The 20,397-nt window shown below is 40.2% G+C and overlaps 1 protein-coding gene across 1 annotated transcript in view; it reads right to left on the bottom strand.

The window, feature by feature from the left end:
- Positions 1–2,151: 2,151 nt before the first annotated feature.
- Mlip (muscular LMNA interacting protein) overlaps positions 2,152–20,397 on the bottom strand; it is a 192,970-nt gene continuing 174,724 nt past the window's right edge. The window contains exon 11 of the mRNA XM_052187783.1: positions 2,152–2,446. Coding sequence (XP_052043743.1) covers positions 2,444–2,446 — 3 coding nt within the window. The 3' untranslated portion in view covers positions 2,152–2,443. The remainder of the gene's footprint in view (positions 2,447–20,397) is intronic.

The raw sequence follows: 20,397 nt of genomic DNA, 5'->3' as shown, positions 1-20,397 counted from the left end.
TGTATATATACCATAGTTTCTTTATATACCATTGTTTATATATACCATTATATATATATTCATAGTATCCATTCCTCTGTTGAGGGACATCTGGTTTCTTTCCATCTTCTGTCTATTATATAAAAAAAGGCAGCTATGAACATAGTGGAGCATGTGTCCTTATTACATTGTGGAGCATCTTCTGGGTATATGGCCAGAAGTGGCATATCTGGGTCTGCAGGTAGTACTATGTCTAATTTTCTGAGGAATCGCCAAACTGGTTTCCAGAGTGGTTTTACCAGCTTGCAATCCCACCAACAATAGAGTTTTTCCCCACATCCTCTCCAGCATCTGCTGTCCCCTGAGTTTTTCATCTTAGCCATTCTGACTGGTGTAAGGTGGAATCTCAGTGTTGTTTTGGTTTGCATTTCCCTGATAACTAAGGGTGCTGAACATTTCTTTAGGTGCTTTAGAGCCATTCAAGTTTCCTCGGATGAGAATTCCCCGTTTAGCTCTGTACCCCATTTTTAATAGGGTTATTTGACTCTCTGGAGACTAACTTCTTGAGTTCTTTGTATACATTGGATATTAACCCTCTATCAGATGTAGGATTAGTAGAGATCTTTTCCCAATTTGTTGGTTGCCATTTTGTCCTATTGACTGTGTCATTTGCCTTACAGAAGCTTTGCAGTTTTATGAGGTCCCATTTGTTGATTTTTGTTCTTAGAGCATAAGCCATTAAGTTAATAACAACATTCGAGTGCTAAAAACTATTGTGTGGTTTGTGGTGATGATGTAGTTGTTTGGGGAAGAGAGATGAGCAGAGATCTTTACGAAGACTTCTTTGTACTTCTAATACCAGCAGAGAAAACTAAAAGTTATATTTCCAGTTATAGCTGCTTGTGTTCTAATACTAATGTGTGTCCTCCAAATTAGTTTGCACAAGAGCATCTAAACATGACTTCTGGGAGCCTACCCCCACCTAATTCTGATTTATAAATTAAAATGCCAACAGCCAATAGCTGGCAAGGAGAATGAGAGGGGGGAGGTTTAGTTTTCCCTGGCTGGAAACCTCAGACAAGGAGGAAGGAGAGAGATACCATGCCTAAGATGTGGACAGAAGAAAGGAACAAAGCTGCCTTGTAAGGGGGCAAGAGGACAAGGCCCAGAAGCTGCTCAAGTGGGTCTAGACCAGCCAAGGTGGAATACAGACATTAGTAAGTAGTTGCTTGGGATTATGGGTGGGAGGTAGAGTCTAGCAGCATGGAGGCTATGCAGGTGCCTAGCTACTGTGATGTTCAAGCCTTATTAAAATATAAAGACTGTGTGTGTGTGTGTGTGTGTGTATGTGTGTGTGTGTGTGTGTGTGTGTTTCATTTGGGTGGGTAGCACCCCCAGGACAGTGTTTATTATTAAATACTCTATATCTAGGTAACACATGATGGCTCATAAGGGAGCATTCCAATTCCAGTTGCTACTTTCTAGGAACCTCCCTTGAATGGGATGGCTGGGCTAATGAAGCAGTGGGAGGAAGAAGCAGTAGTTGAGCTCTAGCTCTCAGGAAGTGTGAGCTACATGCCAGGGGCAAGTCAAGAAGGTTTTGCAAAGGCTCCTCTGCTACCTGAAGTTTGCTGCTGGGAACTGCTGGGGAGCTTTAATGGGTGTTGTCTTGGCCTTCCCTGATGGGCAAAAGGAGGAAATTAATAGAAGACACTAAGATCAACTTCTGGGATTATAACTAGGGGGGTGGATGGAGCACACTCAGTATAACTTGCAGCAACTGTGGCCTTGAGGGCTCCTGGGACTGCCTTCATAGTGTGGGTTTACTTGATGGGAGCACAACCCTGAAGTGGCTTTCTTAAGAATCATGTATGCAAAAACATGTCTATTTGAGACATCCCCGCATTATATTGGTCATCATTCTTAGGTGGTCCCTGGGACACAGTCCATGTAGCATGTCAGAACCCTAACAATTTAGGTGGAAGCATGCATTATGAAAAAGACCACTTTTCTCATGTGTACTGTTTCACTGATGGGTTCTGAAATATCTGTATCCTGTGAGGCGCAAATACTACTTGAAAAATAATGAAACTTGATTCAGTTAGAAATTTATACACTAAACAAACTGTCATTGGAGAAATAGTCACAGCCATTCTTGTATTCATCTATAATTCTTCTTTATTTGACTGCTAAATATAGGGGAACATTAGTATTGCTGTCGACTGAATAGAAGGCATTATAGGCTTGGACGGCACTGCGACAAACTAGAGGGCTATAATACTGCTCTGGATTTTGTAAAGTGTGGTAATGCTGTATGACGGCTGCAAACTTTCCAGGTGCTTCTGCTGAGCTGAGATCATCAACTTCACTCCTGAAAAAGCATGAGTTAAGCCTAGCAGGTAGCTAGCGATGGCATTCCAAACTGTTCAGCAGACTTCCAGGTTTCCACTTCCACTCAGCTTCGTTACTGCAAAATAAAACAATAGATTGATAAAGGTGAGGACATCTAAAAAATATATTGAAATTATACATTAATATGTAGATGTAGTATCGAATGTGAAAAGAGTTTCTGTATTAGGCAGTAGTCTGGAGGGCTCAGCAGATCAGATCTGGTCTCACAACAGTCATGCCGGCTTTCCAGACTGGTGCTGTCTAAGGCATACAATTACATGTCCCACCCTCCCTCAGGATCTTGACTGTCTCTATAGCAATGCCTGCATCATAACCTAAAACATAATACCTAAACCAAGAAGGGAAAGTGAGTAGAAGTTCTACTAAAGTCCACCTTTTGTAATATGTACCATGGCATAAAACAGAGACAGCAAAGATCCTGTCTTTCTGTGTCGATTTTCTTGACTTTCTAATATTGTTATCGGTAGAGGAACAATTACAAAAATGTCTTTATTTGTTTGCTTCTGTTTGTTCCCAGTTGATACAGCGAGACTGTCTGGAACAGATAAGATAAACTTGACTAATGAAGATGGACGCTTGCAGCAATGAAGACCAAGTGGACAAAAGAAAGCATCAGAGACGAGATGGCAAGGAAACTAATTTCTAAATCATAGTCTGATAAAACACTATGATACAATCAAGGGAGGAAATTACTAGAACTTTCAATTTCGAGGTGTTATGGCATGACAGAGGATAAAACAATCCAATATGGCCAGTGGAGAATAAAGGAGGCCAGTTGTTCTTTCATAGGTAACTCTTTCAGCTTTATGCTAGGTTAGACCACAGGCAGAAACAGAGGTCCAAAAGACCTGTGCTTAGCTGGCTCCGAGATGTAGTCTAAGGGCTCCAGGAGTAATGAAGGCAGAAAGGAAATCTAGTAGCATTATGAAGTGTATCCCTTCCACATCCTTTATGATAAACCGTATTCAGTGGAATTGAAGAAAGCAGGAAGAAAAGAACTATGGCATAGGGGTAGCTCTGTGCAGCACTGAAGGGTCCAGCCATAGGCAGCCATTAGCTATAAGAATCAAAGCACTCATCCTTGAGGTTCTCTGAGGATATGACTAAATTATAGATCCTTTATAATGCTAACCAATAAAAGTAATTATTAATCAAAATTTTCTCAAGATGTCCTCATATAGTAGTTAATACCTATAAATGAGTTTTGGCTCACATTTGTGAAATGTTATGATTTATATATGCTAAACTATATACATGAGAATCTGTACAGCATGATATCTTGATGTTATTTTACAGTGAATAAAATTTTAAGTTCAAGAAGATTAAATACCACATGTAAGGCCACTCTACCTTAATTCACACTCAACCTTAATTCAACCAGAATTTCTACTTGTTATTGTTGGTACGGCCATGACTTAGTCTTAGTCATACCAATGCAGATATTAAGTATGTCTTTATGTTCTGTCATCAGAAATGTGTATACATATGTTTACATTGAATAAAATATTATATACCCTGTGGCCTCTCTGGCACAGTATGCCAAACATGGCACGCTGTAGTTCTGTACATGGTTAAAGAGACTGAAACAGGACAAACAGTTCAGACCATGCTGTTCTTGCCCTCGGATGCTGTTGGGAGAATAAAGGCATGTTTGGCACCACAACTCAGTGTCTGGTTAGGAATGATAGATGGTATAGGTAGATAAGACAGGTAGAGCCATCATTTTAGAAGCAGTCGGAAGTTTCTCCATTCCTTTGCTACTCTCAATATAGCTAAGGAGCTAAACACAAGAGAAACGAACATAAACACTTAAGAAAGATGAGGACAATAAATAAATAGATAGATAGATAGATAGATAGATAGATAGATAGATAGATAGATAGATAAATTGATAAAACATCGTTATCCTCAATCTGACACTCTGGCTGGTCAGACCCAGCATTTTTATTCCCAACTGAGCAAACAACACACTTATTTGGGTTTTAAGAAATTGTCAGAAAGAACTTATTACATTTAAAATTCATAATTCTGAAGAGAATCTCACTCCAATTGCTTCTCGCTACAGCTGACTTTGGTTAATAAGGGAGTGGAGCCTGTGAAACTTTAAGCCAATGTTGCAGAAAGAATTTTCTCTTAAGAATAGGCAATATAAATAGAATTTTATATTCCTATAATGTAAATACTCATATATTTTCCTGCAAAATAAAGGCAAAATGATCTGCATCATTGTGCTTGAAATATAAAACCAGATTTCACACCACCAGCATTTAAAACTACTTCCAAGAAACACACACGCTAGCAATAAATAATTTTCTCCTGTTCACACACACACACACACACACACACACACACGCGCGCGCATGCCTTTGAGTTTGACTTTAAGTGAAATGTTTCAGCAAAGACTTTGCTATCAATTAGTAGAGGCTGAGAAATTTTGAGACTGTTTGAACCTTGAAGAAATGTTTGTTTAGAGAACCTGTACTTGGTGATATGTGACAGTTTGCAACTGTACTGACTTTGGTCCTAAGACACTCCTGGCAAGCAATAGTTTGTCTCTTTGATTATCACTCGCCATGGTCAAAAGGGACTTAAGATTTGTGTGTTTGTCTGTTCTTATGGGAAAAATAACTTTGATAGCTGCAACCTTTCCTGGCTCCATTTAACCCTGTAGAATGTTTGAATAAAGTAGCTGGAGTAAGCTAGCTGGGGTCAGTCTCTTCCAAGAAGGCAGAACTGTTCTGCTTCTTGGGAAAATGAAAGCTTAGCATCTTAGTGAGCTTCGTCCTCGACTAAGGTACCTATGACCAACATGGAACAATCCATGAGACATGGTATGATAGTTTATTATGCATAGAACAAAGCTTAAGAAAGAGGAAGGGGGAATTGGTGGAAAAGGAGATGAGGATGGTGATGGGGGGTACTGAGGATCAAGTGTGGGAAGAGACAGGAGAGAGGAACAGAAGGCCAAGAGAATGAATGGAAAACTGCAGCTGGTGGGGATGGTGAGTTGGGGATCATCTCTAGGACTTTCAAGAGACCTGGGATATGGGAGGCTCCCAGGAGTTTATTGGGGTGACTTTAGCTGAGACTACTAGCAGTGGGGAAATGGAAACTGAAGTAGTCACCTCCTATAGTCAGACAGGACCCTCAGTGAAGGGATAAGGACACAAAGCCACCCACAAAACTTTGGCCCAAAATTTGTCCTATCTACAAGACATGCCTGTGGAGACAACAATGGAGCAGAAAGTGGGTGAATGGCCAACCAATAATTGGCCCAACTGGAGACCTATCCCATGGGCAAGCACCAATCCATGACACTGTTAATGATACTCTGTTATCCTTGTAGACAGGAATCTGGCATAACTGTCCTCTGAGAGACTCTACCCAGCAGCTGACTAAAACAGATGTGGAGACTCACAGCTAAACATTAGATGGGTAGTCTTATGAAAGAGTTGGGGGAAGAATTAAGGGCCTTGAAGGAGATAGGAAGTTCATAGGAAGACCAATAGAGTCAATTGACCTGGTTTCTTGAAGGTTCTCAGAACTGAGGCACCAAAAATAGAGCATACACAGGTGGGACAAAGGCCACACACACACACACACACACACATAGGTAGCAGATGGGCAGCTAAGTCTTCATGTGGGTCCCCAACAACTGGAAGGAAGATTGTCCCTATAGCTGTTGCCTATCTGTGGATCCCATTCTCCTAACAGGGCTGCCTCGCCTGGCATCAGTGAGAGAGAATGTGCCTAGCCCTGCAGAGACTTGATGTGCCAGGGTTGTGGGGATACCCAGAAGGAGGGTCTCTATCTTCTCAGAGGAGAAGGGAAACGGGGTCTTGGGACAGACTGCAAAGGGGGGACCCAGGCAAGGGGGATGACAGCGATTGTGATGTGGAAGTAAAGTGAGTAAATAAATAAATGAATGAATGAATAAATAAATAAATAAATAAATAAATAAATAAATAAATAAGAAAATTCCTCTCTATATATATAGTAGTGGTTCTCTATTTTCCTAATGGTTTGACTCTTTAATGCAGTTCCTCATGCTGTGGTAACCGCTCAAGAATGAAATTATTTCATTGGTACTTCATAACTGTAATTTTGTTGCTGATACAAATTGGAATATAAATATATGACATGCACAATATCTGATATGTGACCCCACACACAAGGGGGTCACAACCCACAGATTGCAGAACACTAACATATAGCATGACAGAGAATCTAGTTACTATATGGACTCTAAAAGCTAAATATTGAATCTTCTGGTCTCTAGGACATCTGAGATCCAAATAGTTATTAAGCTTGACCTTAAAGCTTTGTTGATTGTTATTTTGGAAACTTGTCTAATGTCAGAACAAAAGGAAGCCACGAATGGATTGCAGGACCTAGGCTTGCAGGTCTGTGATCCCATAATCCCAGATATCCTGTTCCAGTGCCCAGTGCCTGCTCAGTTCACAGCTCACAACAGTCTACAGTTTACATTTCATCTGCTAAGATGCCATTGGAGAAAACACCTCTAGATTGTCAGGCTCACACCTCTCTTTAGTAGATTCATCCAAGGTCTTAGGAAATAAAGACCCATTTTTTCGAGTTGCCTAGTTAAGAGACTCTCTAGGATTTTCCCACAAAATCAAAAGACAGAAGGAAGTTTAAAATGCAGGCTTCATCCTCCCAATTGAACATATTGGAACATGTTTCTTTCTCTCCTCCTTTTCTTGAGGTATGTATTTTAGAAAATATGTCAGCAGAGGTGTCCTTATTCTTTGAATTGTTTAGAAATCCTTTGGGAACTAGATGAGAGTTTTGTGAAACCTTGGGAAGTCTTTTCTGTAGCTTTAACTCTGTGTGTGTGTGTACTGACTGGTTTTGTGTCAACTTGACACAAGCTGCATTAATCACAGAGAAAGGAGCTTCAGTTGAGCAAATGCCTCCATGAGATCCAACTGTAAGGCATTTTCTCAATTAGTGACCAATGACACCACCATTGTGGGTGGTGCCATCCCTGGGCTGGTAGTTTTGGGCTCTATAAGAAAGCAAGCTAAGCAAGCCAAGGAGAAGCAAACCAGTAAGGAACATCCCTCCATGGGATCTACATCAGCTCCTGCTTCCTGACCTTCTTGAATTCCAGTCTTGACTTCCTTTGGTAATCAACAGCAATGTGGAAGTGTAAGCTGAATAAACCTTTTCCTCCCCAACTTGCTACTTGGTCATATTTGTGCAGGAATAGAAACCGTAAGACTCTCTCTCTCTCTCTCTCTCTCTCTCTCTCTCTCTCTCTCTCTCTCTCTCTCTCTCTTCCTCTCTCTCTCTCTCTGTCTTTCTTCCTCTCTCTCTCTCTGCCTCTCTCTCTTCCTCTCTCTCTCTGTCTCTCTCCCCCTCACTCTAAACTAATTGAAGCTTTGGACCAATTGGATTTGACTGATATTTATAGAACATTTCACCCTAAAACAAAAGAATATACCTTTTTCTCAGCACCTCATGGTACCTTCTCCAAAATTGACCATATAATTGGTCACAAGACAGAACTCAACAAATACAAGATTTTTGAACTAATCCCATGCATCCTATCAGATCACTATGGTGTAAGAGTGGTTTTCAATAGCAACAAAAACAACAGAAAGCCCACATACACATGGAGGCTGAACAATACTCTACTCAATGACACCTTGGCCAAAGAAGAAATAAAGAAAGAAATCAGAGACTTTTTAGAATTTAATAAAAATGAAGGCACAACATACCCAAATCTTTGGGACATAATGAAAGCAATGCTAAGAGGAAAACTCATAGCCCTGAGTGCCTCCAAAAAGAAAATGGAGAGAGCATATACTAGCAGCTTAATGACACACCTGAAAACCCTGGAACAAAAAGAAGCTATTCACCCAGGAGGAGTAGAAGACAGGAAATCATCAAACTCAGGGCTGAAAGCCATCAAGTGGAAACAAAGAGAACCATACAAAGAATCAATGAGTCCAGGAGCTGGTTCTTTGAGAAAATCAACAAGATAGATAAACCCTTAGCCAGACTGACCAAATGGCACAGAGAAAGTATCCAAATTAACAAAGTTAGAAAAGAAAAGGGAGATATTACAACAGAAACTGAGGAAATCCAAAAAATCATCAGATCCTACAACAAAAGCCTATACTCAACACAACTGGAGAATCTGGAGGAAATGGACAATTTCCTTGACAGATACCAAATACCAAAATTAAATCAGGACCAAATAGATCATCTAAACAGTCCTATAACCCCTAAAGAAATAGAAGGGGTCATAGAAAGTCTTCCAACCAAAAAAAGCACAGGACCAGAAGGTTTCAGTGCAGAATTCTATCAGACCTTCAAAGAAGACCTAACACCAATACTATTCATACTATTCCACAAAATAGAAGCAGAAGGAACCCTACCCAATTCCTTCTACGAAGCCACAATTACGCTGATACCAAAACCACACAAAGATCCAACAAAGAAAGAAAACTTCAGACCAATCTCCCTTATGAACATCGATGCAAAAATACTCAATAAAATTCTTGCCAACTGAATCCAAGAGCACATCAAAATGGTCATCCACCATGATCAAGTAGGCTTTATCCCAGGGATGCAGGGTTGGTTCAATATACGGAAATCCATCCATGCAATCCACTACATAAACAAACTCAAAGAACAAAACCACATGGTCATTTCATTGGATGCTGAAAAAGCATTTGACAAAATTCAGCATCCTTTCATGCTTAAAGTCTTGGAAAGAACAGGAATTCAAGGCCCATACCTAAACATCGTTAAAGCAATATACAGCAAACCGGTAGCCAGCATCAAACTAAATGGAGAGAAACTTGAAGCAATCCCACTAAAATCAGGGACTAGACAGGGCTGCCCCCTTTCTCCTTATCTTTTCAATATTGTACTTGAGGTACTAGCTCAGGCAATTCGACAACATAAGGAGGTCAAAGGGATAGAAATTGGAAAGGAAGAAGTCAAACTATCATTATTTGCAGATGACATGATAGTCTAACTAAGTGACCCAAAAAACTCCACTAGAGAACTCCTACAGCTGATAAACAACTTCAGCAAAGTGGCAGGTTATAAAATCAACTCAAGCAAATCAGTGGCCTTCCTATACTCAAAGGAAAAGCAGGCTAAGAAAGAAATTAGGGAAATGACCCCCTTCACAATAGCCACAAACAGTATAAAGTATCTTGGGGTGACTCTTACCAAACATGTGAAAGATCTGTATGACAAGAACTTCAAGACCCTGAAGAAGGAAATGGAAGAAGACCTCAAAAAATGGGAAAACCTCCCATGCTCATGGATCGGCAGGATCAATATAGTTAAAATGGCCATTTTGCCAAAAGCAATATACAGATTCAATGCAATACCCATCAAAATTCCAACTCAGGGGGCTGGAGAGATGGCTCAGCGGTTAAGAGCACTGACTGCTCTTCCAGAGGTCCTGAGTTCAAATCCACATGGTGGATTTGAAAAACCACATGGTGGCTCACAACCATCCGTAACAAGATCCGACTCTCCCTCTTCTGGAGTGTCTTAAGACAGCTACAATGTACTTACATATAATAAATAAATGAATCTTAAAAAAAAATCCCAACTCAATTCTTCACAGAGTTAGAAAGAGCAATTATCAAATTCATCTGGAATAACAAAAAACCCAGGATAGCTAAAACAATTTTCAGCAACAAAAGAAATTCTGGCAGAATCAGTATCCCTGACCTCAAGCAATACTACAGAGCAATAGTGTTAAAAACTGCATGGTATTGGTACAGTGACAGGCAGGCAGATCAATAGAACAGGATTGAAGATCTAGAAATGAATCCACACACCTATGGCCACTTGATCCTTGACAAAGGGGCTGAAAACTTCCAATGGAAAAAAGATAGCCTTTTCAACAAATGGTGCTGGTTCAACTGGACATCAGCATGCAGAAGAATGCGAATTGATCCATCCTTGTCTCCTTGTACTAAGCTCAAATCCAAATGGATCAAGGGCCTCCACATAAAGCCAGATACTTTGAAGCTAATAGAAAAGAAACTGGGGAAGACCCTTGAGGACATCGGTACAGGGAGAAAGTTTCTGAAGAGAACACCAATAGTATATGCTCTAAGATCAAGAATTGACAAATGGGACCTCATAAAATTACAAAGTTTCTGTAAGGCAAAGGACACCATCAAAAGGACAAATCGGCAACCAACAAATTGGGAGAAGATCTTCACCAATCCTACATCAGATAGAGGGCTAATATCCAATATATATAAAGAACTCAAGAAGTTAGACTCCAGAAAACCGAACAACCCTATTAAAAAATGGGGTACAGAGTTAAACAAAGAATTCTCACCTGAAGAACTTCGGATGGCATGGCAGAGAAACATCTTTAAAAATGCTCAACTTCATTAGTCATTAGGGAAATGCAAATCAAAACAACCCTGAGATTTCACCTTACACCAGTCAGAATGGCTAAGATTAAAAATTCAGGAGACAGCAGGTGTTGGCGAGGATGTGGAAAAAGAGGAACACTCTTCCACTACTGGTGGGGTTGCAAATTGGTACAACCACTCTGGAAATCAGTCTGGCGGTTCCTCCAAAAACTGGGCACCTCACTTCCAGAAGATCCTGCTATACCACTCCTGAGCATATAGCCAAAAGATTCCCCAGCATGTAATAAGGATACATGTTCCACTATGTTCATAGCAGCCCTATTTATAATTGCCAGAAGTTGGAAAGAACCCAGGTATCCCTCAACAGAAGAGTGGATGCAAAAAATGTGGTATATATACACAATGGAGTACTATTCAACCATTAGAAACAATGAATTCATGAAATTCTTAGGCAAATGGATGGAGCTGGAGAACATCATACTAAGTGAGGTAACCCAGACTCAAAAGATGAATCATGGTATGCACTCACTAATAAGTGGATATTAACCTAGAAAACTGGAATACCCAAAGCATAATCCACACATCAAATGAGGTACAAGAAGAACGGAGGAGTGGCCCCTTGTTCTGGAAAGAGTCAGTGAAGCAGTATAGAACAGGGAAGTGGGAAGGGTTGGGTGGGAAAAGAGGGGGAGGAAAGGGGACTGATGGGACTTTCAGGGAGCGGGGGTCCAGAAAAGGGGAAATCATTTGAAATGTAAATAAATATATCAATAAATTAAAAAAAAAGATTTCATATTTACCTTGAATCAAACCAGAATGTGAAAGTGGTTCCTGTGAGCAAGGGACTTTTTTCCTTTCTATGTACATTGAAAGAATGGGGATGTTTGTCTGTACAAGACCCCTGGATTCAACAGAGCCTTTGAAATTCACCTTAAGATTGGCACACAAAGTTCATTTGCAACACAGCAGCAAACCAATCAGTGTTCCTTTATATCAAAATCAGAATCCTCACAGCCCTTAATATTTATCAAAATCTGCAAAAGAGGGAGGGTAAGAAAATAAGAGAACACCTAGGGGTGTAGCTCAGTGATAGGGTTTCCCAGCATGCATGCCTGGGGGTGCAACTTAGTCACAGAGTGTTTCTCAGCACACACAAGACCTTGAATTCAACCCTCAGCACCCAATACACAAATCATTATAAAACTCAGAGAGGAATTTGCACAGTATGTGTTTTTTGAAAATTAGTGAATAATTAGCTACTATTTTATTGAGAAGGAAATCTGACCCTGTTCTGGAAGTCAACTGATCTTCAAGTTGAAATGAAACCACCTTGGGATGTCTTTAAGAGAAGACATAAGAGGGCAAGTTTGTTAATATGTTGCTCTGCACTGGGGCATTCACAGTCAATCCCAGAAAGAGAGAAGTGAGTTATAGAGTTGTTTGTGAATCAAAGAATGCATATATAAGAACACACATATATGTACAAGTACACATGCATATCTAATGCTGAATTTACAAGATATACTACATCTAAGCAGAAAGAACTCCTTGTAACAGAATACAAAGCTCTCCTCTGTATCTCCACTTAAACATTATTAATCTGAGGCCAGAAAGGCTCCGTGTAAAGTGTTAAATACTCACCTATTTGGAGATTATTATATAACTGTGGACAATACAAATCAACAAAAGTGGCCTTTGTTCAAAATTATTCAGCCAACTGATATATGCTTGAATTGATTGTTTAGAAAGCTAATCTGGTTATCTGAGAATTCATCCATGGCCATGTGTGCTTATGCATGTATGTGTATATGTATGCATGTGCATATATATGCATGTGTGCACATGAATATGGGTGTATTTTATATATATGTGTGTGTATTTATGCATATGTGTATATATGTGTATGTATGTAAGTATGCATGTGAGTGTGTATGTGTATGTAAACCTATGTGTGTATTTGAGTTTATGTGTGTATGCGTTTACATGTGTGTATATATCTGTATAAGCGTGTATGTGTGTGAGTGTGTGCATGAGCATATATGGGTGTGAGTGGATATGTTCTTGTGAATATGCTTGTGTTTATGTGTGTATATGTGTGTGTGCATTTGTAGGCATGCATATGAGTGTGTATATGTATGTGAATGTGTAATTTCTATGTGTATATGTGAATATATGTGTATGAATAGAAGTTTTGATCTCCCAGGTATATAGTCATAAGATGACAATTGTATTATAAAATAGAATATTTCTTTAATCTGTTCATTTTATACAGAAAAATAAATAACAAGGCAAGGGTTTGGAGAACATACATGGCTTACAAAGTTGAAGAAAGTTACTAAATTGCTCTAAAATCTTCAAATTCTAGTAATACATATGTCACACTGGCAGCAGAAAATAACTTTCCTTCATTATTTGTTTTCTTTCATGATAGCCAGTCTTACCACTCCCTCATGTTACCACTTAGGTCCTTTTATGATGGTTTGCATATATTCCAAATCTAATTCAAAGTTGTTATTTAAATATTACCCAGTAGCTTAATTTTAAATCTTCAGTGTTAGGATACTTTCTATTAAAAAGAATCAGAATGTAATCTGGGCATCAGCACACCAGAGGCAGGAGCAGAGTTAGGTGGATCTCTCAGAGTATGAGTCTAACCTAGCCGACAAAGTGAGTCCAAGCCAGTCAGAGAAACACAGTGAGACCAAAGTCTCAAAATAAAAACAAAAATGGATCCCATAGAAAAACTCCCCAAACAACTCAGGTTATTGCAAATACTATTGGTGGTTCAATACAAACTGACATTGAGACAATACTGCTGAAAGCAACACCTATATAACTCATTCAACATGGTGCTGGGCCTACTTAGAGCCTTCACCTCTAGAGAGTATTTATGGTACCCCTAGAGACAGGTTATTCTGCACACTACCAAAGGAGAAAGGTAAATACCAATGCAGCTCCAAACCCTTGATCGACAATGGTGAACAGCATGTAAGATGTCCTGGTGCAATCATGCCATAAAACTTGTGGAAGCAACCAACCAATTCCTCATTTGAGTTAAGGCCCACCCAGTAAGATGGAACCCACAATCAATGCTGCTTAGGTGGCCAAGAACCTGAGACTGTATAGGTCAGGGACCTCAATGAAAAACCAAATTCTCCTGTTGCGTTAAAGAAATGTACCAACAGAGTGACTTTTAATGGCATTCTGCTATACTCATAGATCTGTACTTTGCTCAGTCATCATCAAAGAATCGTCTTCCTGAAGCAAATTGGGAACAAATACAGAGAGCCCCAGCCAGACTATATATAGAAAATGAGAAACCCTGGAATACTTAACCTTAAAAAAAAGATGTTTCCATGAAATGTCTCCCATCAGACCTCAGGGTACTCTGAGTAAGAAGAGGCAGAAAAATAAGAGCCAGAGGAGATGGAGGACACCAAAAACTCACATCCTTCTCAACACATCAGGCTGGCACACTTATGAACTTACAGGGACAGTGGCAGTAAGCACAGAACCTGCACAGGCCATATGGAGTGCTAGAGTTGAAAGGGGATATAGAAACATGCCCCTATCCATAACCAAGAAGCTACCTCAATTGATAGCCACTTAAAATGAAACATTCTTTTTCTATAGGGAATCTCATTGGGGAAAACAAACCACTCTTTAAGGGAAGTCCCTGTGTCCAGCAGTAAATGGCTCTCCCAAAATGAACACAGCATCTTTGGGGGTTGTTTGTCTCTTAATGTAAAGTCATGGAATCTGTGGTTTTGTTTGTTTGCTTTCTTCTAGTTTATGGCTTCTTATGGCTTCAAGTTTTGTGTTTTTACAGGATTCCTGAGTGTGTCGATGTGTGCATGTCTGCATCCATGTTCTTTTTCTTTGGCTCTTTCTCTTGTTTGGTTGTTTTGTCATTTTCTAATTTGTTTTTATTTATGTTACATTATTTTATTATTATTCCTTATACCTGTTTGTTTCTAATGAGACAGAAAGAGTGCAGATCCAGATGAGAGATGCAGGAGAGAGGAACCGGGAGGATCAGAGGGAGGGAACATTGTAAACAGAATATATTGTATAAAAATGATCTGTTTTCAATTTAAAAAAAAACAAATTTTATAAGCACACACATAAAACACAATAAAATTATCTGTCTACCCTATGTTATTTGGCAATTCAAAGCAGTGTTTTATATTACCTAAAATTGGTAAGTTCTCAGTTCAGTATCAATGTCTTACCTGGATGCTTTTGCTGTTTACATAAATATCTGATTTTATCTTATTTCATGACAACATTAATATTGAATCAATGTGGCATATGTGAATTTGCATCAAATTTATATGGTTTGAAATACAGGTAATAATATTTCAGGTTTTAAATATTCATCAGAAAAGAGCAAAATGTATTCAACCATTTTACTATTTGGGTACATATATGCTGATCCAAATTCTTATTTCTATACAATTTATCACCATTATACTGAAAGGGAGGACACTTGCCCTGGCTGTGCCAAGGGAGTTTGCTGTTGAATAGCAATGTCACCATTCAGTGGATCAGAGCATAATTCCATGCAAAACAATAGGCAAAGCACAGAATTTTAAACTCCTTTGACCGAAATTGGCAAATATTTTACAAACATATATTAGAGAAGAAGGAACTAGATGACAGTAGTGGACTTAGAGACAGATAGAGAAATGTGAAGACGTTTATCTGATTTAAAGTTTTAATTTAGCTGCTGGACAAAGTGGAAGAGAATACTTAAACCAACATGCTAGGCAAACAGTCAGATTTTAGCACTGGATAATGGCTACGCTTCCCAGCTATTGCAGTAGAATGGCTTCCCTCAGCCTTAGTCTGCTCACTGCAAAACAAGAATAAGAGTACTTATATTCTGCAACAATTAAAGGAAGTGTGTGACTTTCTTTCCAATATGCACTATGCTTTCAATAAATTGTCCCATATAATCACTTCAATTCAACAAGAGCACATGAAGACAGGTATTCGGGTATTTTTACATTTATGGTAGATTTTGAGTTATATAATTTTTCACACAGCTGTGTCTGCACTTGTTAGAGGTAAGATATGCTCCATATGTCTAGTCTCAAGGAGCCAAAAATCCTGCCCTTAGTACATTACTTTAAAGATAACCAGAAATGTATGTAATGGTACTATTGTGAACTACTCGTAGTCCATATTTATTTCACTCTATCATTACTGCAGAAAGCCTAACAGACTTTGCACAATGATAGCTTTTAAAGTTGTCCAAATGGAGTTAGGAGAGCCATTGCCTACTGTGTATATGGCTCTGGATTCAATCTTGAATACTATGAAAAATTAATAACAACAACAATAATAATAATTACTATTATGATTGTTAATAATAAAAATGTTAGCAAAAATAAAAAAATAAATTTAATATCTGTTTTTTTGTTGTTATCACCTGTATATTTGTGTAGACATATGTATTCCTAAATATAACTGGCACAATCTGTATAATGTTGCTTGTATGTATGTTTTCAGGCTGATCATTTGGCAATGGAAAACCACTTTACTTTTCCCTGGGAAAGACTATTTCTCCCACTCTAATTTTCCCCTAGATGTCTGTAGTTCTTTTGTGTAGGGGTGGAGCCTTATGGGCATGTCCCCTTCCACTTTGGTGTGACTATTGGGTCACTATTGTTCAACTCAAGCTTAGGTAGTCATGCTGGTAAGGTTGTATAGATATAGTTTCTGACATTACTAGGAGATAAAATCTTACAGCAACCCCCTCGATCTCTAACCCTTTGGTATGGTAGTACTTTGTATATGTATGATTGAAGCTGGCTCATAGCTCTACATTTTTATTGGTTGTACTTTCATGCAGTCTTCTTAGTAAAGTAGTAGTTGTCCTTTAATACCCATGACTTAACTGGTCCTGCTTAGCGGGCTGTGTTGTTTTTAGGGACTCACTTCACTTTGCAGCCAAGGCTTTCTTTCCAGTCTGAGCCTCCTCTTTCTGTCTCTCGAGTGCTGGTATTAGAAGCACACCACACCAGACTCTTCATTTAGAGATCAAATGCCTAACCCCTGCTTCACTGATCAACTAAAGCACCAAGACACAGAATCATTTATTTATGGGCCAAAAGTAGCAACAGAGAGCAATGACCAGTTTCCAAAGATGGGGCAGTTGAAGGAAATGTGAGAGAAAGTGTCGAAAAGGAGCCCTCCGGGTACTGGGAGCAAAAAGGGAGCATGTGAATGCTGCCCTTGTCCAGGAATAGCTGCAGTATTTAAATAGCATTCATTTGCTTTTCACTACCCTTGATCACAGCTGCCAGCAGCCCAGCATGAAACCTTGAGAAGTATTGACTGACCCACCTGGGGGCTTTCTCACCCAAGCTGCTGTTTCTCCAGAGGCCACATAGCCTTCCATGAAAAGACAAAAAGATGGATTCATCCCAGGCCAGATGGAGTACTGAGACTCCAACAACTCAACTGAAGACCCTTGCAAAACATAGTAAGCCTGCCCATAAGCAGTGGGTTCCAATCCTGTGACATTTATGGAATAGCTCCTGTCTGAAGGTGGAGTAGGTTTTTCTTGACTGCCAGAAACTCTAAAGAGGAAGAAGTGTTTCAGGAAGTTTTAACATCCTGAGATCATCAGTGTAAAGCAGACTGTTCAGAATTTCCTTCCTTAAAATTGGTTTTCCATGTTCACCTACCATACCTCATAAACCTTCAAACCACATACCCACAGAAACCTGTACATTCTTCTGTCTCTACACTTAACAACTCGAGGTCGAGTGTGACCTTTATAAAAATACATCAGGAAAGTAGTGAAACCCTACTGAAGCAAGGAGGACAGAGTACTGTCTGCTTCCTTTAGTATAAGGCTGTTAGGATTAGGCCACAAGTCCCTGGGAGTCCTGAATTATATGCCAGACATCTTCATGTTGTCTGTGCCCTGGCAGACAACTCACTCAGCACAGAGAAACCGATATGGAAAAAATAAACAAAATGGATAAAAAATGAATTACGCTGTCAGAAAAAAATTTACAAAGAAATTCCTAATTTGTGAATAGTTAGGACTTGTTTCAGCACCATGAGTGTCTCCTAGGAGATGTCAGACATGGAGCACAGCAGGGAGAACAGCAGGTGAGCTCTATTTGAGTCTCACGATTTTTTTTTTTTTGTAAGAAGCCTTTGTTTGTCAGTGTTTAACTCCACAGATTGCATACAGCTTCTTATTTCTGGTTTCTCTTGAAATGTGTGAAGGTCTACCCATGAGGTTTGTATCTTCTGTGTCTGCATACCAGCCTCCCCTTAGAAATTAGAGGCAGCTGAAGTATCCCCATGCAACATGGTCTGGTCAATCCTACAATGAGGGTGAAAGTTCAGGGGCTCTCTGCAGTCAGACTCAAATCTAATTGTTTCTCTTGTATTGGAAATCTGCCTGGCCAGTCAAAGCATATAGGGCTTCAGCTCCTGATGACAGACACTTCATGGTGCAGAGCACATTCTATAAATTTTTCATATGTGCACAGGAAGAAGCAAGAAGGCCATAAGACTCTGCATTTCTAACAGCTGCTACAGCAATTCTATTAGGGAGGCCATGAACAACATCCTCCTATGAATGGAGGAGAGTGTGTGTCCAGTCACGGCTCCAGTTGGCTGCACTCAAAATCAACTGTGCCTAATCCATTAACTTACATGGTGGTTGTGTAATAAAATTATTTGCTATGGATCTTTTTAATTTTATGCTTATTAATGTGCCAGGCGCGTTGCTAAATGTCATGAATATAGTAGTGAATAGTATCCTGATCTAGGAGATTACAGCCAAGTGTGAGAGATAAATATGATTTATGTTCTCATTATTATTTACATATTAATTATAGTATAATCATATTAATATAATAACAATACTATAGCCTTGACACCAGGGAGCCGGCAGCTCTATAGCTGCCTGGGCACATATCCTACAGGGGAGCATCTGATCTGCAGGAAGTCCCATGGTTAGAATGGTTAGATGGAGCCCTGCACTCCGAGGTAGCCAGTCACCATCTTGGCTCTGGCAGCTCAGCCAGGGAAGTGCCTGACCTGCAGGGAGTCCCATGGTTAGACAGAGCCCTACAGTCCAAGGTCACCAGGCACCATCTTGGCGCTGGCAGCTCAACCAGGTACACAGAGGGCACCAGAGTGAAGGATTGCCCAGGACACAGCCTGCCTGGGTTCCTTCTGCACCAGGGAGCTGGGCAGCTCTACAGCTGCCTGGGCAAGTATCCTGCGGGGGAGTTTCTGACCATCTTGGTGCTGGCAGCTCAGCCAGCTCAGCCAGGGGAATGCCTGAACTGCAGGGAGTCCCAGGATTAGACAGAGTACTGTGGTCTGAGATCACCACCATCTTGGCTCCTGTGACCAAGCAGCGAGCTCAGCCAGAGACCTGTGCCACATCTGACAGGGGGAAGATCCCACTACGTAATACTCTCTAGAGAACCTGCAGGAACGGGTTAATTGCCACTGCCCCTTACCATCAGATGTGGTGGACCTGTGACACATCTGACTCCGGGAATATCCTACTTCCTGAAACTCACTCGAGGACAGGAGCAGGGTATTCAGTAGAAGGGGGAGGGCATTTGAGAATCAGCATCAGCAGAGCCTTTGAAACCCAGTAACAAGCCCTGTCTTGGGCCGTTGGCCCTACAGAGTGATTAGCGCTTAGAGTAGATCCACAGGGTGTCCACCATCTTTACTACAGGGCAGACCAGACAGGCAACACCAGGTACACAGAGAAAAACCAAGTATAGCATTGCTTGGGGCAGGACACAGTAGGGCTTCAACAACACCCAAGAGTAGGGCAGCACATCAGTAATCTCTGCCAGGGGAAACCCAGTCATCCAGTGGTGTGGAAATAGCCTTCCAGGCCCACAGGAGATTCAAGCACCAGCCAGTGACTGTTGTCACTAACCAACTAACGCCAGAGATAACCAGATGGCAAAAGGCAAACGGAGGAATGTTACTAACCGAAATCAAGGCAATATGGCAGCATTTGAACCCAATTCCCCAACAACAGCAAATCCTGGATACCCCAACACACCAGAAAAACAAGATTTGGATTTAAAATCACTAGTCATGATGCTGTTAGAGGAACACAAAAAGGACATAAATAAAGCTCTTAAAGAAATACAGGGGCAGCGTATGCTCTAAGATCAAGAATTGACAAATGGGACCTCATAAAATTACAAAGTTTCTGTAAGGCAAAGGACACCATCAAGAGGACAAATCGGCAACCAACAAATTGGGAAAAGATCTTCACCAATCCTACATCAGATAGAGGACTAATATCCAAGATATATAAAGAACTCAAGAAGTTAGACTCCAGAAAACCAAACAACCCTATTAAAAAATGGGGTACAGAGTTAAACAAAGAATTCTCACCTGAAGAACTTCGGATGGCAGAGAGCATCTTAAAAAATGCTCAACTTCATTAGTCATTAGGGAAATGCAAATCAAAACAACCCTGAGATTTCACCTTACACCAGTCAGAATGGCTAAGATTAAAAATTCAGGAGACAGCAGGTGTTGGAGAGGGTGTGGAGAAAGAGGAACACTCCTCCACTGCTGGTGGGGTTGCAAATTGGTACAACCA

Source organism: Apodemus sylvaticus, chromosome 7 (assembly GCF_947179515.1).
Source record: "Apodemus sylvaticus chromosome 7, mApoSyl1.1, whole genome shotgun sequence".
NCBI lineage: Eukaryota > Metazoa > Chordata > Mammalia > Rodentia > Muridae > Apodemus > Apodemus sylvaticus.
The sequence above is the reverse complement of the archived record's forward strand: the minus strand, read 5'-3'. Positions and strand labels throughout refer to the sequence as shown.